At 48.3% G+C, this 23,421-nt stretch overlaps 9 protein-coding genes across 9 annotated transcripts; 3 read left to right on the top strand and 6 right to left on the bottom strand.

Moving 5' to 3' along the window:
• Positions 1-818: 818 nt before the first annotated feature.
• On the bottom strand, positions 819-1,724 carry FIESC28_05717 (uncharacterized protein; the record flags this gene model as incomplete). The annotated part of the gene is made up of 1 exon (XM_031159862.1): positions 819-1,724. The coding sequence occupies one exon, from the start codon at positions 1,722-1,724 to the stop codon at positions 819-821; it is 906 nt and encodes a 301-aa protein (XP_031016025.1).
• Positions 1,725-2,274: 550 nt separating this feature from the next.
• FIESC28_05718 (uncharacterized protein) lies at positions 2,275-2,940 on the bottom strand (the record flags this gene model as incomplete). The annotated part of the gene is made up of 1 exon (XM_031159863.1): positions 2,275-2,940. The coding sequence occupies one exon, from the start codon at positions 2,938-2,940 to the stop codon at positions 2,275-2,277; it is 666 nt and encodes a 221-aa protein (XP_031016026.1).
• Positions 2,941-5,852: 2,912 nt separating this feature from the next.
• FIESC28_05719 (uncharacterized protein) lies at positions 5,853-6,638 on the top strand (the record flags this gene model as incomplete). Its single annotated transcript, XM_031159864.1, has 1 exon — positions 5,853-6,638. The coding sequence occupies one exon, from the start codon at positions 5,853-5,855 to the stop codon at positions 6,636-6,638; it is 786 nt and encodes a 261-aa protein (XP_031016027.1).
• Positions 6,639-7,343: 705 nt separating this feature from the next.
• Positions 7,344-8,345, bottom strand: FIESC28_05720 (uncharacterized protein; the record flags this gene model as incomplete). The annotated part of the gene is made up of 1 exon (XM_031159865.1): positions 7,344-8,345. The coding sequence occupies one exon, from the start codon at positions 8,343-8,345 to the stop codon at positions 7,344-7,346; it is 1,002 nt and encodes a 333-aa protein (XP_031016028.1).
• Positions 8,346-8,760: 415 nt separating this feature from the next.
• FIESC28_05721 (uncharacterized protein) lies at positions 8,761-11,531 on the bottom strand (the record flags this gene model as incomplete). The annotated part of the gene is made up of 2 exons (XM_031159866.1): positions 8,761-11,190; positions 11,241-11,531. 2 exons carry the CDS (start codon positions 11,529-11,531, stop codon positions 8,761-8,763), a joined length of 2,721 nt encoding a protein of 906 aa, XP_031016029.1.
• Positions 11,532-11,814: 283 nt separating this feature from the next.
• FIESC28_05722 (uncharacterized protein) lies at positions 11,815-12,862 on the top strand (the record flags this gene model as incomplete). Its single annotated transcript, XM_031159867.1, has 2 exons — positions 11,815-12,199; positions 12,249-12,862. 2 exons carry the CDS (start codon positions 11,815-11,817, stop codon positions 12,860-12,862), a joined length of 999 nt encoding a protein of 332 aa, XP_031016030.1.
• A 516-nt stretch (positions 12,863-13,378) lies between these two features.
• Positions 13,379-16,057, bottom strand: FIESC28_05723 (uncharacterized protein; the record flags this gene model as incomplete). Its single annotated transcript, XM_031159868.1, has 2 exons — positions 13,379-14,851; positions 15,029-16,057. The coding sequence occupies 2 exons, from the start codon at positions 16,055-16,057 to the stop codon at positions 13,379-13,381; spliced, it is 2,502 nt and encodes an 833-aa protein (XP_031016031.1).
• Positions 16,058-16,487: 430 nt separating this feature from the next.
• Positions 16,488-18,933, bottom strand: FIESC28_05724 (uncharacterized protein; the record flags this gene model as incomplete). Its single annotated transcript, XM_031159869.1, has 6 exons — positions 16,488-17,680; positions 17,728-17,870; positions 17,920-18,452; positions 18,503-18,664; positions 18,724-18,841; positions 18,911-18,933. The coding sequence occupies 6 exons, from the start codon at positions 18,931-18,933 to the stop codon at positions 16,488-16,490; spliced, it is 2,172 nt and encodes a 723-aa protein (XP_031016032.1).
• A 408-nt stretch (positions 18,934-19,341) lies between these two features.
• FIESC28_05725 (uncharacterized protein) lies at positions 19,342-21,390 on the top strand (the record flags this gene model as incomplete). Its single annotated transcript, XM_031159870.1, has 1 exon — positions 19,342-21,390. One exon carries the CDS (start codon positions 19,342-19,344, stop codon positions 21,388-21,390), a length of 2,049 nt encoding a protein of 682 aa, XP_031016033.1.
• Between the last annotated feature and the right edge of the window lie 2,031 nt (positions 21,391-23,421).

The following is a 23,421-nucleotide window of genomic DNA, read 5'->3' on the forward strand; positions in this document are numbered from 1 at the left end:
TCCCCGCTGTTGTATGTTTTTGTCTTTTTGCCCTGCGTGAAAGGAGTATTGTAGACTGCCAAGCGTGAAGGCCTCCTTGGAACTAGGTTCCTGATAATGAATTATTGGAGCAGATGGCCATGTGAAAGTGTGAATAACACTGACCGTGAATGGGGAGATAGGTTGCTCTCACGTATATGAATTAAACTCTATTCAACCTCTGTTGTCAATGTGTGATTCACGATAAGGAAGTGTATGAAACAACTCGCCATCCAAATTGAAAAGATTAAATTGTCGCTATGCCATCGATAACTCCAAACCGGCTGGCTGTTGTTAGCTTCATATGTGTTATTGTACAGTTGATTCCTCCGCTGGTTGCTCTCCATCCAAGTGAAGCAAGGCTTTTTAGAATTGATATGCAGGCCCTCGACAGGCGGGTGAAAGGTGTTGCCCCTGAGAGATCAAATCGCTTCAAGGCACCGTATGAGGCGAAAGCTAACCCCTTTGGAAAGGCTCCGACCTTGATTCGACTTCAAGGAGGCTTGTGAGCCCGTGGATAATAAGCTCGTCAGTGGAAGGAAACAATGCTCATAGCCTCGTTACTCCGTCTTCACGAGTCGCCTGACTTCTGTATGAGTCCCCAGTCAAAGCTTCTTTGAGTCACAAAGCTCGGCCACTCCTCGGTGCCTGTAATAGAAACTTCAAGGCTGATTTGAACAGGCTTTGTAGTTGCCTTATTTTCAAGTTCTAAGTTGGTTTTCAGGGCCTGCTTGCGTATGCAATGTTGCTGGGTAAAAGTTGTCGGAGTGTCGTTCGTCCCCGTCGTTTCGAGTAGATACTCAGTCCCTTGGTGCAAGCATGATGACATACTCCCTTGTGCTGTGTCCAAACTGAACCATATCCTTATCTCTCAGCTCCAAATATCTGCTGTCTGGAATCTTGCTATCATTCAGCTTTGTTCCATTGGCGCTTTCAAGATCAATAAGATAAGGCTTGACTTTCCCAATCTTATCGCCAAACTCGTTCCTCTTCTCAACATAACGGAACTGGATCACTGCATGTTGCTTGCTGATACTCGGGTGCTCCGCCGGTAGATCAACGACTGACATCTCTCGTCCGACAAGCCAGCAGCTCCTCGCGCTCAGCTCTATCGTGTCGACAATGTCTTGGCCTTTGAAGATGAAGAGCTTCCAAACGTCGCGTGGTGAAGGCTTACGTGCCTCGGCGGGTTCGTGGTACTTGAGGGTAATGGTCGTGCCATCTGCTTGTGCGACCGAGTTGGACGCTGCGGCCAAGACACCGGTGCTGCCGAAGTTGGGTTTCTCCTTTGGTTTCTCGGGCTCCTCACCGGTGGTAACAGCGAAAGAGTCTGCCTGGGAAGGTAAGGGGCCACCCCGTCTCACAGGGCTACGCTTTGCGATCCGTTTGTCGTTTTTTTCGTCATCTTCGTCGCGTGGTCTTCGTCTTGAACTTTTGTCTTCGCGTGATCTTCGACGTCTGTGTTCTCTATTCCTATCACGATCCCGATCTCGGCTTCTTGACCTTGGTCGTGAGGATGATTCTGGGGTCCTGGATCGTCTCCTGTCGCGTCTGTCGCGTGATCGGCGCCGTTCTCGGCGTCCGGAATCGCGGTCTGAGTGCTTTGATCGACGGTCGGTGTCTCTGTCCTTGCCTCTGGGTTCATTGTCCTCGTCATCGTAGCGCCTTCGGCTAGGCCTACTCCCGCGTTCCTCGTCCGACGCCATTTGTGCAATATTCTGATACAAACTGCGCGCTGTTGAAGAAAGGGCAAAGAAGAAGGGAAAAAAAGATGCAGGTAAGATGACGCAGCTAAGAGATGGTGAAGCTAGGTTCAGACAGATTAGATCTGCACGACAGCTTGAAATTGTGGGAACTATGAAGTGAGTGGCTTATACGCTAAAGTAAAAGTGTGGCTCAAAGCACGTGGGATGCGCTTGCACATGCCATTTATGTAAGAAAAGTTGAGACGAAACTAATTGTCATAAAAAATATCAAAAACTTTAGATAGATAAACTCGATGGATCTGCTCTAGACTACCGATTCTACTACAAAGTAGGTGTACTGTATCGTTTTCATCACCCATGCGCCATCCATTGTACTCCGGTAAGCGCAGTAGCCTCTGCTGTAAATCCATTCCCAAGAGAAAAAAGAGAAAAATCCCGCTGTGGATATCAAATTGAGTCCCATCTCATTTCCCAAAAAGCAAAAGTGTCCGTAGTGTAGAAAAAATCGTCAAGTCATGATGAGAGAGGAGATTGATAGTCAACCCCTCGTTTAAGTGGCGGAAGGAATGGCCATGACGGTTATCCTTGAAGTGTTATCGAGGTAAGCTTCGACATTTGTGTTGAGATCTTCAACACCCTTTCTGACGGTGAGACGCTGCTCATCTTCGTCCCACCATACATCGTCGCCGACCTCGGCGTCGCCAGGGACAAGCAGAAGCATGCCCTTGTTGCTTCCGAGGGCGATCCTGCACGACGAGTCCTTGACGAAGGTCTCGAGGAAGGGGACATCGTAGCCCTGCATCCCCCGCAGAGGTCCCCCACTCTCTACAAAGTCCCTGATGAGATTGCTCTGCTCAAGGCTCCAGAACTGACGGAAATCCTCTGGATGCGAGAAGGCGTCGACGTTGGCGAGGAGCTCAAGCATGCCTGCCATGCCGTTGAGGACGGGGCTGAGAAAGTGGACAAATGAGTTGAGGACCTCTTCACGGGAGTATCTTGGGTCTGCGTTTGTTCTTAGGACTGGTGACATTGTGTTTAGGAGGGTGAGTAGGCGTTCCTGGTTGGCAGGCTGTGGTGTTCGGACGTGGTAGGCCATAGTCAAGAGAGAGACGAGAGAGAAGGTGGATGACATGGAGGACAGAGGAGCCGAGAGACTGGCGATGCTGTCGACGTAGATGGCCTTGTTGGGCTGATTTGAGAGAAGTTTTGAAGGCATGTTGATGTTGTATGTGGTGATATAGTGTGGTGATGTGAGTCTTGGTGTTGAGTATAGTAAGTCTTTAGATAATAGATAGATGAAAAGATGATGAACTAATGGAACAAGTCAGCTTCTGGAAGGAAGAGGCAGAGTATTTCAACAAAAGAAGGAGATCCATTCTATCCAATAGACTAAATCCAAAACAGAAGCGCCGAAAGAAAGGTGTGCAGTGCAGTATTACTATTGTGACGGGACTGTCCCCATCTCCGTAGGCTCCGTTTGGCATATCCATTCTGTGGTGTGTCTCGTCTCCCGTCTGCTATCAGTCTAAGTGGAAAAGACCCTTGCTATAGAATATTACCCAATAAAGTCACTCATGATAGCAAGGTGGTCGATTGACAGGGCTCCAGGCCCCCACGAGAGGAACTACGCATCGGGTAATTCCCATTTTAGCTTGGTTGGATGGCGTGCCTCGCGTTTCCTTCTAGCGCATGTTACAGGGCAGCACGGGCCTGTTGGTCCTGGAGACAGGGCATAAGGTACCTAGTGGAGGTCCATGACTTTTCTGGCCTCCATGTGAAAGTTGTTGAGGCTGGCTGAGGTGGCCTTCCATTCTTTCAGTGACGGAGATGTTGCACAGATGTGATGCTGTGTTAGGGAGTGTTGGTGTCAGTCTGCTGTACACCCAAACCCAAACTCAACTCAAACAAAACAATACTCCAACTGTTCCAAGTTTCGTTTTGTTTGGTTTTACTCTATTTTGTTGATATCAATCAAAATTTAGGTCGACGTCGTATCGTATCCTGTCCTGTCCTGTCCTGTCTCATGTTCGAGACCTCTGTTTGTCACTCGGGCCTTTTTTTTTTTTGTTACTGTCCATACCCAGTTCTTGGCTCGATCTTGCTGTGCCAAGTCTATCTGACTGAACTGGGAGTTAACCCTCCATCATGGGATCAGCTCCCGTCGTTCCCGCGGCTTACGCGCTTCCAACTTTCCTACAACTAATTACTTATTCTCCTTTGGTCGACAACCTCGAGTAATAATTATGTGTGAGAGAAGCCCCCCACTCGCGTTGTTGTGCTTTGCGGGGAGGGGAAGGGAGGAGAGAGGAGAGGAGAGGAGCGGATAAAGAGACTCCATATCAGCCTCTATCTAACTTGGGACTTAGCTCAGGTGTAGAGTCAACTCAACTCAACTCAACTCAACTTGTACCTACTCTCCTCGCGTAACAATCCTGTTTGATCAGCATCCATCTGTTATGCGCTGTACAATTACATAGTACATGATATATCCGATCATGCTGAATATGACGGCTGACTGACTATCTATGACTTCCATGCGGCGTGGTCTTCGGCCAGATTGACCTTGCTCGGCTTCCGTAGCTTCTCACGTTATTCTGCTTCTATATCGATCTGACATGCAACACTATGTTCTATAATCCTCGTCATTCATCGGCACGTACCGTCCACGGCATCATGATTGGCTGGATTGTCTGTGCTATCAAACACAACCCTGAATGTCCTCACCACAAAGTCTCCTGACAAGTACGGCCCTTTTCTGGGTGCTGTAGACTCACAAGAAAAACAGGTGATTCAATCTCGGTGCTACTTAGATTGATGCACCAGATCGCATGTAGATCAGATGTTGATTTTTGACCTGATCTTGATAATGGAGCGTCTGCCGCAGAGCCTCATTCCTTATACCACTACCTAAGTGCCTATACTGTCTGGTATTCATGGTTGAGATTAATCAGACTCTGACTATCAACACTACAAGGTTGTTCTGAGCTATTCTGGGTCATACTTTGCTACACGTTTTGTTGCATGCTTAAAATAACTTGACCCTCTCTCGAATACGCACAAGCAAACTGTTTGTCTGTTATCTTGTATGACATATGAATCCCGTGATTTTTCTTTCCTTCTTTCTAGAATATCGTGACTCCGCGGGCCGATTCTCCCTATTATCTGGGTCTTTATTGTCCCTGCTTTAAGAAGCGGGTCTGGGTCCGTCAGAACGTGCCACCAGAGCGGTAAGCATTTGTTACCCAGGCACAGTAAATTATATAGAGTGTTAATGATCAAGTCTCTATAATGACCTTGACTCTCTGCTATGATACTTTGATCAGCGTGGGGGTGACTCCTGATCGATATCAAGCTTAGGTATTAGTTTCTCCAACACCAAACTGTTTGAAGGATTCTTGTTGGTCTGAAGATCTTGTCGATCCCTGAAACGCAGGGTCGTCTATCATCTGCCGTGTTGCTAAAAACGAGCAGGGCTGTGAGTCTGTGAGTCTTCGAGTCTCAAGTTCGCCTCACACATTCTTGATCAGCTATGACAGCACAGTCATATAGATCGACCACGTGCGACTTGAATACCGCAACTTAGAATTATGCTTAGTTTATTGGCGCCTGAATGAGTACATACGTACATACATTCACCGCACGCGGTGTTATCATTCATGCCCGAAGAGTCACTCGGTTCGGCTCGGACTTGTTACCATCTCCGCGCTATGCATAGCAATAATCGAACTCCGGTAAGAGCGTCTATTATTATGCATCTCAATTTGCTCACAAAACCTCCGTGGAATTGAACTATTCGTGGTTGTGATGGTTTCATATTGAGCAAGTCTCGTCACTTACACCGAGTGACTCAGCCGGTTGGTTTACTTGCAAGACTAGCCTCAGGAGAGACGAGCAAGACTTCAGCTTCAACATTCAAACGTCCATCTCTCAACTTCGACAATATTCTGGGAAAACTGAATAGACTATACATAACATGAACTGATAGCGTCAACCGTTTTCAAAAAATTATCACTTGCTCAATAAATAATTGTGAAATCAATTACGTCACTAATTCAAGCTTGACCTCACATTCTGCCCAGTACTGTAATGTAACACCATATACATCACACAACAAGATCATTCTCAGCTATGTCGGTCAACGAAAACCCTGAAAACTACGCCCTCTTCAGGGACTGCTTATCCACAACCCTCCTTCAACCTGCTTCCTCGACCCCGGACCCGCCGAAACGCCGTCGGCGCCGCAAGAACTCCGGCGCTGCCCCGGCCGTTGCAGCATCCACTCCGGCTCCGAATCCGGAAAGGGACGCCGAAGAGCTGGCGGACTTTGTCGACTATCTTTCTACAGAGATATTCGAGAATCTACCCGATGAGCTGCAGACGTTGGAGTACCGAACCTGGAGAGATGACCAGGCGTTGCAAGAGCAGTACTCTATGCCTCTCACAAAGGAGAGTCTCTCGGTGTTAAACCTCCCACCATCTGTCGTTGAAACGTTAACGACATACAACCTTATCTCTGCCAATCCTGACACGGCATCTCATCTCCCATCCTCCCCAGAAGCTTTCCTCCTCCCTATCATAACCTCGTACATCACGCCCCTGATCGAACCACCTCCCGCTACACGTGCCACCCGCGCTGACGCCTGCGAACTTTGTGCTCGGTCGTGGGTTCCTCTGTCATACCATCATCTCATCCCAAGATTCGTGCACGAAAAGGCCGTCAAGCGAGGATGGCACCGCAAGGAGGACCTGCAGAATGTAGCCTGGCTGTGCGGTGCTTGTCATCGGTTTGTGCATAATTTCAAGACTCACGAGGAGCTTGCAAGGGATTACTATACTGTCGATCTGTTGTTGGAGGAGGAAGAGGTCCAGCGCTGGGCTGCCTGGGTTGGGAAGTTGAGATGGAAGGGGAGGTAGTCTAAGCATCTAGAGTGACTGTATAACACTTTGCATTTGGAATTAGCATCACATTCGAATTAAATTGTGCATTGTATTGTTCTCTTCCAATCAATCATGTAAATATGCGTAGAGACGTGCTGAGTGCTTCACTTGGTCGCATCGCTTATCAACATTCTGTTTATAGAAACCTATTATTCGGCATTAGCCATGTACCATTGACTAAAGTATGTACGAACAAAGTCAATAATACAACCAAGATTCATACGCAAGTTGTTCCAAGATAACCCCTCGTGGAGTTTTCTCCATTCGAAACAATATAAAAATAGATAGGCTCCAAAACCATTTCGTCACTCTCAACCCAACCCATTTTGACTTTCCAGTCCATTCCTTCGCTTAACGCGACAGCTAATCCTTATCGTCAATTTGTTGAGATAATCTAAACGTCGTTGAGAGACTAGAATTGTATCAGACATCAATAGTATCATTTTGTTGAGATAACCCCGAGGCGACAACCCAGCTGTTCCAGGGTATGCCACCTGGTAGGCGCGTAAGACAGAGGCGTTCATCTCAGGGTGATATTGCATATGCTTCTGCAGGTGGTAAATCAATAATAGTCCAAACTGGCATTGAGTGCCATCTGGCTACAGCTTGACCTTATCCACCGAGTTCAGTGTGTGGTTGTATATCACCTTTCCGGTGTTTGTGTAATATTTCTATACCAAATTAATCATGGTCCTCCTCAGTCGGTCCAGGACATCCGTCCATCTCAGCGTCAGGATACGCCATCTTACACCAGAAACAATACTGATGCTTCTCTCTCAGATATTCCAAAATCCTTCTCAGTCTCTCCCCAATCTCAAGTTCATTGAACTGGTCCAACTCCTCGTCTTCTTCATCAAGATCCTCGGCCGTGGCATACACAGTGTGTCCCTTGCCCAAAGCCCTCTTATCGTCTTCATCCTCGTGGTCATCTTCGTAGGTCGGTAGTCTTGATAGTGACTGCTCGAGATCATATCGCATGCGTCTATCACGCTCGGCTTCTTCTCTGTGCCTTACTAGGCTGCGATATAGAAGGGGTATCGATTTGAGAGGACGTGACGATGTTGGCGCTGACTTTTCGAATGTGTCGTTTGTTGTCGATGTTTGTGCTTCAGATCCAGAAACTTCCGTCTTTTCATCGTCCATCCTCTCTGCCGTACGCTGAGCCGCAAAGAACTGCTTTTCCAACCTCGCGTCCTCACGTTCTTTCCTCACACGTTCGCGGTACTCATCAGGATCCATCTTAGCAGCCTTGATATCCCTTTCTTCAGCCGCTTCTCTAATCTTGCGCTTCTTCTCATTGTCCAGGCCAATACCACCGCGATCATCCTTGACACTGACTTTAATCGGTTCCGTCCGACCAGGCGCAGCACCTTCGTCTGTCTTCTTTCCCAGACCGCCGCCTGTAAAACCCATCTTTGCCATCATGGCAAAACCTTTGCTCTTCTTGGCCTTTGCGTCGTCCAACATCGAAGTCGAGAGAGCCTTTTCGCGAGCGGCTTCTTCCTCTTCTGCAATCTGCTCTTTAGATTTAATATTTCCTCGGGCGCGTGATTCGCGCTTTAGTCGTTGCGTGCGTTGTAGGGATGTCTCTTTAATGGGTGCAGGCTCGTCGAAGGACATATTCATGTAGTCATCCTCTTCTTCATCTGGCGCGCCTGCCCCGTTCTTTTGCTCATTAGTCATGATGGGCAATTCCTCTTATTGTATCCGAGTATGAGTAGAGTGAGTTGGAGATGAAATTAGTAGTGTTGGTTGTTGTTTGTGATGATTAAAGATTCAATGTTGAAATTCGCAGACTGTTCCCAGCATGGTTATGATTATAGAGGGCTCCACTAATTTTTGGTGGCTCAGGCCTGTAGACTTCAAGCCGACCTTTGTCACTGAACAAGAAATATATACACTGCAACATTCTTTCACTATTATTTATAACGAAACTCATGGCTACACGAGTTGACTTCATATCTACGTCTCGGGTCCAAGTTACTAAACAGTTTCTGTGCTGATCCAAGAGATGCGACTACAGTCAGAGAAAGATGGACAAATGAATATACGAATAATGTATGGTATCCTACGCCAAAACCTATGCCGCCATGTCCATTTACCTGTGATTGGCCCTCTTTCTCGCAGACTTTTCCCTTTCGTATGCGTTCGACTCGCGACCCTCCTCGCTCTGAATCTCGGCAACGAGTCGCTTGTACTTCTTCTCGTAAGCCTCGTCCTTCGCCTTCTTGACACGCAGCTTCTCTCTCGCCATGAAGTTGGCATCCTTGCGCAGCTCCCGCATAGCACCCTTGCGCTCCCTCTTGTGCTCCTTCTTGAGCTTGGCCATCTCTGCGCGCTCGCGGTCTGGATCGTAGTGCTTGTCTGGGTCGAACGTCTCCTCGAACTTGGGGATGTACGTCTTGATCGCCAGAGGACGGTGGTGGTGGAGCTCTGTGTTGCGACGAGATAGTTGAGCGACCTTGAGCATGCGGTCGAACTTGGCCAGCAGTTTCTCAACCTTATCATTCAGAGCTGCAGGCAATTGGGCCCGGCAAGTCTTGCTGTTGAGGTGCTTGAACACGTTCGCAGCCTGGCTAAAAGTCTCAAGGAATGCGTTCTTGCCAGTCCACAAGTCTGCAGCAGCCTCCAAGATTGACGCTGTGGTGTCGATGATGGCAACCTTGCGAGCTGACACTTCCGACTTCTCTGTCGCACCATCGATACAATCCGAGAAACTTAGTTTCCGCAACTTGATCTCATCCGCGGCCTTCGCACGAACACCAGCAGGAGCTTTGTGAAGAGGAAAGTTTCCGAGGTCCTTGGAGGAAGCAACAGGCGCAAGAGCACAGAGGGAGTTCAGTGTAAAGTTAATGACCTCAGGAATATAGCGCTTTGCAAGCTTCTGGTAGCTGAGAGCGAGCATTGATAGATAGGCACCGACAGCATAATGCGCCAGATTCTGTGGCACCTTCTGCCCGAGATATCGCGTAATTGTCAGGAGAGCAGGAGTGGCAACCTGGTGAAAGTGATCGGATGTAGGGAAGATGGTAGCAACGGCTGTCAACAGAATGAGGTCTCCGGGTCCCAGGTTCAATGGTCTCGATGTGCTAATCTCCTCAATGTTCTGACTGAACTGCTTGCCAATTTCGATGGGGAACATCTTAGAAAGAGAGTGGATATGTCGGACAATGCTTTCAAGCACAGTAAAAGGGGCAGAAGTTGCGGGATCCCAAGATGAACCGATGTAATCGACTAAAGAAGTGGCGAAGTTGCCCAACTTCTCCTTGTTCTTGCTGCTGAGCTTGGGGTGGTAGAGGGCACGAATTCTCTGAACGATAGTAGGGTAGGTCTTGGTTGGGTATGGCGCCAAGGTAGCCTTCAACTCGTCGCAGGTTTGGGGGCACTCAAAGGTATAAGGAAGACCCTGCTCGTCGCCCTTCTGGATCGCCGAGGCTTTTGTGTTAGAATCGGCGTCGAAGACAGGATTTCGGCTCTCTTCCTCGTTAAGCAGACCTTTGGTGAAATCATCCTCCTCGTCCTCATCTTCAGCTTCCTCATCGGATTCATCTTCCATCGATTCATCGTCACTGCCAACAGGCTCCACATCAGATCCGTCTGCCACAAGATCATCGTCGATGATGAAATCGTCCTCATCGTCGAATCCCAGTTCTGTGGCTGTAGGACGAGCTCGGATGCCACTACCGAGGCCAAAATCCTCTTCGTCATCCAGGTCCATCTCGTCTTGCTCGGGCTTCTTGCCCTTGTTATTCACTTCGTCGTCCTCACTATCGCTGACCGACTCTCCTCGCATACGTCTCTGGCGCTTGTCTTCAAGCTCCTTCAATCTCTTAGACTCCTCTTCGGCCTTCTCTTCCTCAGTCTTGGTACGGTCTGCAGGCTGAGCTCTCTTGTCCTGAGCAAGCTTCTTTACTTGGAGATCGAAGTTCTTCTCGAAAGCATCGCGGTCGACGCCGGCAATCTTGGATGCGACACCACCATCAGCCTGAGGCTTGTCATCTCGTCGAATGTGATGCAACATGTACTGGATGTTTTGGAGCTCCTTGTCGAGTTGTTCTCGGAGCTCTTCGTCCTCCTCCTTTGCCGCTTGTCGTTCTTGTTTGTAGTACTTAGACTTGGCAATAACCTCCTCCATTACCTCTTTCTTCGTCTTCTTTCGTTCAGGTTCACCGTTCTCCTCATCTTCTCCATCGCTACCCTCTGCCGCCAATGCTCGAATACGCTTTAATCTTTGTCGCTCACGGACTGAACCATCGCTGTCGTAATCCTCGTCCAAGTCGTCTTCCTTGAAATCGTCCAAGTCGTCGAAATTGATAGATTTGCCCATATGTGTCAGGCTCTCCGATGGTTCATCGTCTTCTAGGTCAAACATGGAATTCTTCTTGTGGCTTCTCTGCTTCTCGCGGGCGAATCGTTCCAGCATCTTGTCCTCTGGAGCCATTGTCGGATCGTTTTCACCGAATCGACGATCGAGAATTCCACCGACTTTGTTTCGGCGCTGCATCTCAACCAGGAGGGTTTGTCGACGCTATTATACTGATTAGTTTACTACTTGGGAGTCATGGCTATGCGACTCACCCTCTCTTCGCTGGCTGCCTTGGCTTGACCAGGTCGTCCTTTGATGCTGCCAGCGGTCAAAGTAGGTCGGTTACTGGTAACCTCAAACTTGGGACCCTTGGCATGCTTCAGATCAAAAGGATTGAACTGTTCGCGAATGCCCTCGAGAACAACTCCTCGCTGGAGTCGCTTATCATTGCGGCCGCGCTCATCCTGGGCATTGCGTCGTTTCTGCTTCTTCGACTGCTGAGGACCGACAATTCCTTGCTCTTTGAGCGACGCCTTGAGGCGTTTAAGCTGTGAGCCGGCCATAGCGATGATATATGCTGATGGTGTTCGATGCGCCCAGCCAGCGACTGTGGATTTTTTTGCGATAGAGAAAAAAAAGTCCAGTCTTATCGTTATCAAAAGTGGAACCGTTCGAGGCTAAGCTCCACCGACGGGAAGTCTAACCTGATAAGATTTGTCTTGGGCGGTGAGTCTATGCAGAATAACTTACGTCAGGAGCTCCGGGGTATTCAACTTAGCTGTCGCGAACTTGAATTATGAGCTCCGTAACGAAGCATGAACTCAACAAACAAAATCATTAGTCAAGATGGGATGGGCTGACAGCCTCCTCGCGTTTGCTCGCGATGAGAGAGTGGTTCTCGTGACCTTGGGTCTCGCTACTTTTGGTGTTGTGAGTACAGTATTTACTGCACTCACAGTCATTCGCGACGACAATGAAATTCCCCCACCACAGCCTAAGACGCAGTACATTACTCAGGATACCGAGGATTCATTAAAGATCGAGACTCTTGAGAAACTATTGGATCATCCGAACTTCTCCATCAGAGAGGTCGCAATCAAGATTCTTTGCGATCGAGCCGTCAACGATCCTGAGACAACTCATACACTGCTTTTTGGCATCACCCGGCCAGATTATGATGAGAGGATGCGATGCCTTCGGGCGTTAGCTCTGCTTACTGGACAGACTATTGGTAAGAAACACCACTCACTCACAATCCGGAACATAACTGACAACTCCAGGTTTGGACGGTCTTTCCAAATTACACAATCCCAAAGCCTACTCCGCGCTGGTCAGGTCTTTGGAGCTGAGTTTGGACGATATCGAGCGACCGGATCTCACCGACAGCCATTGGGACGAGTACTACCTCCGCGACATGGCCGAGAGATTCTGCCTGATGTTCATTCTGGAGCTCGTCAACAAGTACGGCGCTATCTTGCTGATCAAGGCACGCTTTGTCGAAAAGTGGCTAGCAAAGCAAGATTGGGGTGCCACCCCGGAAGAGAGACGCCGCAGCTTCAAGGACTATATGACGCTTAAGGCAAACAGAATTGTCGAAATTGTTGATCGAATCAAGGAGAACAGACGAGGTCTCCGGGCTTTGGAGAAAGCAGGGTTGATTGACAAGGAAAACTCGAGACGCAGGATTCGAGAGTTGCCGGACCTCATTATGGAGATTGAAGAAGAAGCAGGGAACGTACCGGTTGTCGAATCACAGGTCACGCGTACAAGGGAGCATTCTGCTGAAGAACAGCGACTGCGACGCCAACACCGAGAGGCAATGGTACTCAATGATGGTACTCGACCATTGGCGCGCGAAGATATTATCGAGCGAGAACATACTTCACCAGCATAGCAATCGTGACAGGAGATACCCAATATGATAACAATGAGCCTCTAAGAGAGACTTGTATGAGATTGCTCTATTCATCCGTATAGCCAGCCAGTCATTGATATTGACAAATTCAGATACCAGTTCCATCGGAATCACATTCTATCTTGTTACCTTGAAGGGGCAGTTCACTGTGAATATTCAGGATACAGATGGTTGGTCGTATTGAGAAAAAAGAAAACGTGCTGTTATACTTACTTACCTACTTGCTGACAGTCAAAAAAAGATGAATCAATGCGCCATCTAAACTCCTAGCCCATTGTTCTTGTCTACCCCGACTCAGTCATTTTTGTACTGCTCCAATTCCTTCTCTGCTGGAGCACGGCTTTTCTGAAGAACTTGCAACAGACCGTCCTTAGGAGTATCATCTTTAGCAGGTCCAGCCTGCAAGTCAGACCTCTCTTCTCGATGTTAGCAGCGGGAATATTTTCAACCAACTCCTTTTCAAAGCCAGATTCCTCAAGTATTCATGTCGCACGATCACTGGGGGTTGTTGGCTGGGGACGCAGACTCTGTGGCGCCCCATTTTGCTTCCTCGGCTCTCTCCCCCTTCAGGAACGGGTGAGTTCTCTTCCTGCGACATAAATTCTTATGAAGGCCAGCGATTTCTACCTCGCTGATCCGAGTACAGAACTCTTGATTATCATCGGGCCGACAACTTAGTTGGTCGATGTCACCCTCCAGCTCCGACACTGTGTTGACTCTGTGAGTCCAAAAGTCGTAATCGTCTTCTAACCCGAGAAAGGTAAAAAGTCCTCGCAGAAGGTTCGGATCGAGGGCGCCTGGCTGTTGGGACCGTACCACTGTGGCCAAGAACGGCTCCCATTTCTCGCTAGGAGCTTTGTCTGCAAACCTGAAGAGAGCTGTCAAGAGCTGGCCCCAGCGGATGATCAGGTCCGGATCCAAGGTACCCTCCAGATAACGAAACTCAACAGTTTCATTCAAAGATCTCCACTTTGGTAGAAAGATGCAGCTCTTTTCAAAACCAAAGCCACTAGGGTTGAGTAACACCTGAAGTTCCTTTGCGTCCTTGGCATTCCATATCTTCTTCAACGGGCCCAAGACGGAAGGAAACGACGCCATACTGCGCGGAACATATTGCCAAAAGTCACTTGCAACCTCAAGATGTTGCCATCTCTCGTTGTAGTTGTCGTGCAAGAATGATCCCTCTCCCAGGATATTCAACGCCCATTTGTTTCTCCTTCTACTAGGATGACAGAGACGAAGGATCACGTCTTCCACGCAGCACATGAGTATGCAGAGCTTACGCAGTAGGTGAGTTGATAGTGTCTCCAGGCCCTTAGCGACGTGGATGTGGAAGCCACAGTTGTTGGTCTCAAGCAGTCTAAAATTGTTTCTCAGGCTGCTCAACACATTTACAACTTTCTCCCAACTTGTTGCCTTATCCTGCAGAACAGAACTCACTACCTCGATACCATTCGCACTCTCGTAGCCTGCCCAATTTTTAAACGCATGGAGAGAGCCATCAGTCGTAACGGTCCATGTTTGGTACTTGTGATCAATGCCGGCAGTAGGGACGAGGTTATGCTCAACAAGCATTTTTAGCCATGCAGTCTGATCAAAATCCAGCCCATCGTGCATAGCTGTATTCGTAGCCAACAGTCCGTTTTTCGTGAGTACTGCTGCTATATGGTCTACTGTTTCTGTAGGAGAAGAGAGACCAGTCTGTCTATCGTCTTTAGAGTGCGGGTCAATACAGACACTGGCGTCTGCACTGTCGTTAAGATCGAGCAGTAGGCTTGGTGGCGGAGACTTGGGGCGATATCGCTTCGTTGGGATGTACATTTCAAGCTCAATACCGAAAGAATAAATGTTCCTGGCTGGGCGACTGGGTGTGAAGTCACTATCGAGAAATGAAGTCGTGGTAGAGAAACCATCTGAGCTCGACAAAGAGTCCTCATTTCGAAATGAAACGGCCTCAGATACTATAGGCTATCGGTCCAGATCTGGTATCTTGTTAGTTTGCAACTTTGCCTCAAAGTAAGCAGCAGGCTCACGCAAGCCATTTTCTCTGAGGAAAGCAAAGATGCTAGAACTGTATCTGAGTCTGGGATACGAATCAGAAATCGAGGCACCATTCTTCCCGATGCTGAGTTGAATAATACCTACACAAAAGGCAATCCAATTATCGATTCCATCATAGTCGAGAGTTCCACAATGTTGATTGAACCAGATCGCCAGACCGCCAGACTCATCAGGCAGTTCAAAGCGATAAGCAGGCGAGGCTTGGGGATAGTCCTTGGCATCGTGAATGGAAACATTCATAAGATCTATGAGATCGTCCAACGAGTCAGCACCGAGTATCTTATCAACTGCATCAAGATAATTTGCCTCTTTCAGCTCTTCAGGGTGCGAGAGAAGCTCCAGTGGGCGTCGGTTGGGCGAAAGATGGTTGTTCCAGGGGTCTTCAGTTCGAACCGTGGAGGACAGCTGCGCCTTGAGACTGAGGGGAGATTCGTCTCTGATAAGCTTACTGTATTGCAGCCCCAGTGAAGATGTAGAGTTGGGGCCACAGTGAGGAGGATGAACATCGCCTAGGAGAGGGTCAGCAATCCATATCAAAGCTACAATGGCCTTCATTTGTTCAGAGGTAGCATCATGTGTATTCAAATACACAGCAACCTTGAGGCGCGTCTCAGCGGTTGATACAGTAAGATACTTCTTGTTGAGGATGATCAATATCTTCTTCAACTGCTTTTTCATGTCCAGGTTTGCGCTTGCATTCTCGAAGCTGAATTTGGGAGATGTCAGTTTCACTCCAACCCAATCAAACTGATCAGCTTGGTTTTCTTCAACATGTCCATCAAACTCAACTGTCCATTCTTTGAGCGAGATTTTGGCTTCTTGTTTTTGGTGAATGCTTCTCAGTGGTGAGTGACTGTGCCTGCGTCCTTGTAGCTCATCGACCAGCACTTCAATGGTCCATTGCGCACGGTTGAGGCATTGTCGCTCCAAGTGTGGGAATTTGTCAGCGTTTGGGGGTACTCGGTCGAATTTACTCTTGCCAGGAGGTTGTGGGATAGGTTTCCCAGGATGCTGTGGGATTTCGTTATATTGAAAATCTTCTCTTTTGTCTGGCCGGTTAACTGCGACAAGAAATCCAAGTTGCACTTGGACTTCAGGTATTCGAAAAGCCATGATATCTGCTGTGTGTGATTTCCTTGCCATGCACTAAGAGTTGAGTTAACTTGACAAATAGGTGTCGAATGATTTTCGTAGGGTACAGTACTGAGTAATTGGAAGTTTATGATAGATACCGGAGTTGATCAAGAAGCGGGAAACATGATACAATATAGAAGAAGAGAACAGTGATCCTTGTATCGTAACTAGTAATGTTTACGATCTATGTCCAGAACACCATCATAAACAGAAGAACAATGCTCTATTGCTGTTGATGCGTTGGAATTCGGCTCTTTGATTGGTGTTATTGTTCCTTCATATAGAACTGGTAGTATAAAGAACATTTGAGCAGATGCTTTGTTCTAGTTGTAGTCAAACGTCAAGATACAATGTACTCTATATGATTGACCGGCCAGCAATTCCGCAGGCTCTCGAGGTCTTTCTGTCTCTATTCCGTTTCCTTTTCATCATGTTTGGCTTCCTTCAGTTTCTTGATAGGCTCCAGGCCAAATATTTCATCCGAGTTCAAAGGATTGCGGTTTTCCGTAACTTCACCAAACAAGAAAGCATTCTTTTCGCGATTAGCGCTGTTTGAAATTCTTTTCTTGTGCTGTGGTGGTGGTGACTTGTTCGACGACGCAGGGGTCTTAGAAGGTCCAGATTCGTCCGGCTCTAACATCCAAGAGAAGGATGACTGAGCCAATGTTGATCGGGTTGGGACAGGACCTGGCCGAGAAGATGGTAGTAAACTCGCAGATTTGTTCTCCTGAGCCGTGGCTATCTCCGTTCGATTAGGACTAGAAGGTTGCACTGGCTCTTCTTTAGGGGCTGGTTTTGGCTCAGATATTTGCAGACCAGAGACGTCTAGTTCTGCTGGTGCCGCTTGTACTGGCTCTGGTTGAACGATAGCCGTCTCTGCTACGACCACTTCCTGCGGAGCCTCCTCGGATGGCGGTGAGTGTAAAACCGGCACCTCCATTGAAGGGTCGTCTAGATAGATCTTGACGAACTGTACTTTAGCTGCCGCAATTTCTATAAGCTCAAGACTTTTAGCCTTGTCTTCTAGACTGGATGCAGAAATCGCTTTGAGGTTTTCAACTGTCTCGTCGAGCATGGCTGCTAGATGTTGGTTCCGGATTTCCAATGCTGTAAGGCTCCTGGCTGCTTCCCCTTCACCCATCAAGGGCTGTGGTGTTCTGGGCGCAGAACGGGCTTCATTTATGTTGCGTTTGATCTCTCCCATGGCATCTCTAACGGCCTGGTTGATACCCAGCTTTTCGCCCCTTTCGAATACTCCTTTAGCCCCCTTGGCGGCTCCTTGGAATAAGGCTTCCATGCCGCCCTGTTGCTGGATAAACCTGGAAGGTGATGCTATCTGCGACCTCGAGCCTGGTACCTTTTGTTTAAACGAATTGAAACCACGGAAGCTAGGGGTGCCCGTTCTTGAGGTCTGTGGCGGTGATGAATATGCTTCGGGCATCCTCCCGGTGTATTTCATTATGAGCGAAGATCCCCCTGATTGGTCGAGATGATCCTTGAGATACAATGCGTCTTCAACAAATGTGTGAGGACCATAAGCACCCGAGGGCGGTGGGTACTTGAGAAGTAGCTGAAGACAGACAGAATAATCGGCCTCCAATACTAGGCAACATGTCAGCCTTGAAACCAAAGTTTATTATAGCACTTACACTCCCATCGAATTCTTATTAGCATGGAAACACAGATAAGATCTATAAGCTCCAGAGTCGGATCGACAGCAAAGATGGTGTCCCAAAGTACCAGGAATTGTTCAAAAGGATATTCTCTACTGAAGAGCAATCGAATCCATCGACTATTAATATTAGTAATGAGAAAAGGTGGAATGAGCAACAGGGACTAACATCAAGAAGATCTGTGGTAAAATCTCAATGTTGGTAAGGTGAGTAGCAAGTTCCGGATCGATCTTTTGTAGACAGACTTCGTGGATAAATTTACTTCGCTCGACAATGGCGGAGCTTTGTTCTGGGAACTTCGAAGGTCGTAAAGAGTTTGCGGGTGTTGCAGGGTTATCCTTAACTTCGTAGAACGACTGGGCACGCTCCATCAGTTTGGAGAATAAGATGAAGGCATCGTGCTCGACGAAAGCATGGTCGAGAGTTTTGATGAGGGCATCGTCAGTAGGAATGTCTTCTGGTAAGGTCGTAGGGTCCACAGAATCTTGTTCAATGACATGCAGAATAGGCGCGAGCAATTCATGCATCCCTTGGCGATAGCCTCCTCGCTCAGGATTAAGCTTGCAGTACATGAAAAGGATGTCTATGATAGTTGCCTGAGTCTGCTCTTCGTGGTAAGATGCTTCATCAGGTAACCGCTGAACATCTTGCTGTATCTCGGCGCGGACAATCTCATCTTGACGAATAGTGTTCCAAGGTGACTCGGTTTAGTTAGTCCGCTGTCCATTCTTCAAGCATGGAGACACCTTACGCTTGGATCTTCGTTCAAAGGATCAATATTCAACTCCGCAAGGGCCTCCGGATGCTTGATATACTTGAGAAAGTGGTCCCTTTGTTCTGTATAAGAATGCCTCCCGTCGTCTAGAACCTGAGACCAGCTCAAGCCCTCGGCAGCAGTCGATAGAAGGAAGGTCTACAGTAATACGTCAACTGATGAATTGGCCACTAACAACACAGAGTAAGGCAACTCACTTTCCAGCAAAGAGAGCGACAGCCAGATATGCAAGGGCTTGACGGACCATTAGACTGAACAGCGCGGCGGAGATCGCCAAGATGTGCGCCTTGGGATTGTGTTTCACGCCATCTTGAGCTGCGGACAGAGCAGAGTCAGCTGAGTAGGTTCTAGACTTGTTTCTTGTCGCTAATAGGCGCAACCTACAGCGACTCTTCGAGAGGTCTCATGCTGTTCAGCAACACTTAGAGAAAAGCCAAAAAGCCAAGTTGATGGGATCGTGAGTAAAGTCTTAGACGGTAGATGAATGGATGTTTGATGGCGGAGGATGAACCCGAAACCTTGATCTATCGGCGCTTCAGGTTCAATTGGGTTGCCGTCTCCGTCTTCGGCCCCACTCTTTCAGAGCCCGCCCACCACGCGGACGGACAAATTCCAGCGCTCAAGTCGCCTGGAAGTTCAGGGGCTGACCGCCAAACAAATAGTGTCATATCACCTCTACCTCAAGGCCATGCCAATGCACCTCTCGATTCTGCGAGCTGACGTTGACGTGCCTTTCCCCTTTAGCCTCAACTCCATATATATAACAAATATCGTGACTCGCGATCGCTGAGTGATGCCTCATTAGACACTACATCATGTCTGCAGATCTCTTTGCCGAGTTCAATAGTCTTTCAGACAATTCAACTCCTGCCTCAACTCAGCAGAAGACCACACCTTTTCTATCTCAACCTCAACCTCAAGCGCAGCAGCAAAAGCAACAGCCACAACCGCCAAAGCCGTTACAGCGTGCCGATACTCAGAATTTTTTTGATCTCCTAGGAAAGACCAACAATTCTTCGCCAGTGAACGGCCAGTCATGGTCAGGCTTCCAGTCTCAGTCTCAGTCAACCGCTCAGAATGCATGGGGAAGTGCCCCAGTCCCGTCGAAGCCGGCGGAGACGAACGACGACGATGATGATGGATGGGGCGATTTCGAGGTAGCTGAATCTTCACCAAATCCAACGGTTAATGCGGCTCCTGCTCAAACTCCAAGCCCTGCTCCCTTCTCTGCTTCGGGATGGGGCACCGGTGGAAGTAATGCTCCAGTCTCGGCGAACCCATCATCCATACCATGGCCCAAGACAAACCCAGGCTCGGCTGAAGCCATTGCCCAGCGAGCACCCGGTATCAAGCAGCAGCCACCAACTAGAATTGTGAGAGCGTCCACAATGGACTTATGGTCTAACAGTCTTGTCGATATCGAAGCTTTGCAGAAGTCAACCAGCAGCAGATCGACGCCTCAACCTTTATCTCAGCCTTCCAGTTCGCAATCCCATTCGCAGCCACAGTCACAGGCACAGTCGCAGTTCACGCAAGGCTGGGGCCAAGGGACAACTAACCAAGAACCGAAACACCAACGAATGAAAGCCAAGCTTAAAGCTTCTGCTCAGAAAGACCCTAGCGTGCTTTTTGATGCAGAGGACTTTGAGCTTCAGGTCGCCGAGGATGACGAAGATGAGGATGAGGATGAGGATGATTTTGGGGATTTCGAAAGTGTCCCTCCTCCAACCGCAACCAAGATGGCCTCCTCAGCTGCTCCCGGGAAGCCGGCGCCGGCTCCTCCATCAATGGATCTTCTCTCTTTAGACGAGGCGGCTCCAGCTCAACCTCAACCTCAACAGACCAGAAAAGCACCACCTACCCAGCTTCTCGGACCTCTAGCATTTGGAGCTACTGCTACAAACTATCCTCAAGCACCAAAATCACCGTCCTTTCAGGATCGTAATCCTTTCCCAGAACTTGCTATCAAAACACCCACAGAACCAAAAGAAGTAAAGAAGCCAAAAGAAGAGACCCCAACTACAGCATGGCCATCTTATGAAAGCCCAGTGGATCGTAACCCGGTCAAATACAAGGAACAAGAAGAAGAGTGGGGTGACTGGGATGATTTCTCGGCCGTTGACAGCAAGAAGGCGACTGCCAGCGCAAGGAATGCGCCTGAAAGCTGGGAATGGGATGCTGCTGACAATGTTCAATCATCGCACAGCGATTCTCAGGGGGATGCTCCTCCACCAATTAACGTTCCACCTCCTTCGGTTATCCTCTCCGCATTCCCTGATCTCTTGAGATCCGGCACTGCACTATTCAAACCAGTGTCTGGCCAGAGTGCGTCCATCAAGCAACGCATTCTGTCGGACCCAAAAGCAGTAGACTTCCTCCAAGGTTACGTTCTCTTAGCTGAAACAGCTGCGCACGTCATCGCTGGACGTAAACAACGCTGGCATCGAGATAAGATTCTTGCCAAAAGCATGTCAATTTCAGCTGCTGGGAGCAAGGGCATGAAACTTGCGGGAGTCGACAAAACACAAGCTGTACGCGAGGATCGTGAGGCTGCGGATGTGGTAGCTGTATGGCGTCAACAAGTTGGCCCTCTACGATCTGCAGTTGCTGCGGCCAAGTCGGCCGATAAGGGTCAAGGGCTAAAAGTACCTGAGATTAGCGAGAACATGCAAGTGCATACGGCTAGAATGGTACCGACAGCCCCCAAAGCTTGTATCATCTGCGGACTGAAGAGGGAAGAGAGAGTGGCCAAGGTGGACGTTGAGGTAGAAGATAGCTTCGGGGAGTGGTGGGTTGATCACTGGGGACATAAAGCGTGCAAGAATTTTTGGATAGAGCATGAGCAAAAGCTGCGACAACGATGAAAGTCGACACTTTTCAGTCTACGCATATAACGGAAGTTTTGGCATTCAATACCAACATACCTAACATTGGCATATTACTTCTTCTACCATGTACGCCATTCAGCTATAGATGGCGTGTACAGGAACGAGAAGTCCGAGGTTGTCAGTGACAGTACATACAGTCAATGTGGACAATAAACAGCAGGGGTTTGATGTTGCCCAAGACGTGATACTTGGTAACTTATGCAGTCTGCAGCAGCGTTGCTCCACAAACCTTGAGGTTGAACAACCAATCCCCGGAGGCAACAACTGCAGCCAAGTGATGTAAAGTGTGAGCGTCACTTATTGGAGCTACCTAGTTACAGCCAAGTCGTGTGCTCTTTGAGTGACAATGTGTGATGAGAAATTATTGGCTCAGCATTGTTCGTTTACTGCTGAACAACAAGCAAGCCAGCTCGTTGTTGATGCTTTGCGGGGTCAGACCGTTGCACGACCTTTTGGTCTGGAGAAGAACGAACATTGAAGTTTTAACTTGTCGAAAGGACCTGCCTGCTTTGCCGTTAAGGTAGGATTTTAGTGTTAGACGAGCCAAAATTGCAGCGTGGTGGCCGAGGAATACAAAGTGATGGCGAATAAGACTCTTCTACCTGATCACTGGCCTGCTATTGGATGTGATGAATGTTACTCTCTGATATATTACTGACCATCAGGAGCCTTATTTGAAGTCTTTTATTTCTCTCAAGTCTTAACCGACATTGAAGTCGCTCAACGCTGCAATCAATGGAACAAGATGCGATCGTCCTGGGCGTTGGCAGAAGCGAAAGTCAATCCTCTGTGGCCCACTCCGGCCCGTGTGGGTGTGATGAAAAAAACTCCCGAGTGACCAGGTTACCAGGGAGTGTGGGCTTCTGAGAGCAGAACGAGGGAAAAAAGATGCCAGAATCTTGGGATGGATGGATGCTGGTTTGACGCTTGCTTGTTTCCTAGAGTGGATTAGTGGAATATACCAACAATCCTGGACATTTGACATTGTGTACATGTGTCTGTATCACACTATTGTCAGATGGACAACTGGTTACAGTGAGCCTAGGTATCTACAGCCTTAGTACTAGACAGCTGTCAAATACGACTTTGAGTTGGTATGAAAGTAAGAGACTTGGGAGATGTAGAAGATGAATACGGTACTAGCAATATGCACCTACCCATTTGTATTATCTTTGTTTGAGTGAGAAGGGAAGGTACGAATTATCGGGTTTCAGAACGCCTCGAGAAAGGAACCGCCGCTTGTTTGTTTGTACCTGCCTCGTGCTGAGTTGCGATCTGTTTCAAATCAAGGACTTGATAATACAGACTCTTGTCTTACTGGCAATTCCATACACGGCCTGTCGTTTGCTTCTCACACTGCTATAGGTATTATTGCAGTCAGAAACGTTTGCTGGGCAGTTAGAAGGTATCTATCCGTGAGCAATAGGTAAGCAGTTGAAAGAGAAGATGTCGTCCTCATAACGCACCGGCAATAGCTGGCCCAAGCGGCTAAGGTATAGTAGGTACTACCCATTCATCCACAGTTGATGTTTCTTAAGCTGGGGCAAGATCCATGCATGCAGTGGGTGTGAGGTGAGGATTGCATCTTGAATACTTGTATCTCAAGTCTCTTTTCCCCTCATCCGTCGGCCAACCCCACTGGATCCAATTGTCAATTGGGGAAGCAAGAAAACAAAATACTTATCAACAAAGTACCCCTCTATGTCGTTTTGGTGGTCATAGCTGCCTCTTCCTTCCCTTCCATGTGCTGCCCACCCCACTTCCATTAACGGGCTGCTGTCGTAGGTAGGTGAGAAACAAAGGTAGACAGGCAGGTACTGTACTACTGCTCCGATCTTTCTGTGTGGTCACTTGGTGTTTCGTTGTCTTGGTTCTGGCCCTGGGTTTGTGGTTTGTGGCAGTTTTAGATTAGAGGTTAGAGGTACCTACCTTAGCATGGATCGAATCGAAGCACAGGCTCATTATTGATAACCCATCACTTCCACATCTTCCTCTTCTTCCTCTTCT

Source organism: Fusarium coffeatum (assembly GCF_003316985.1).
Source record: "Fusarium coffeatum strain FIESC_28 chromosome Unknown BRIP53273_contig_123, whole genome shotgun sequence".
Lineage (NCBI taxonomy): Eukaryota > Fungi > Ascomycota > Sordariomycetes > Hypocreales > Nectriaceae > Fusarium > Fusarium coffeatum.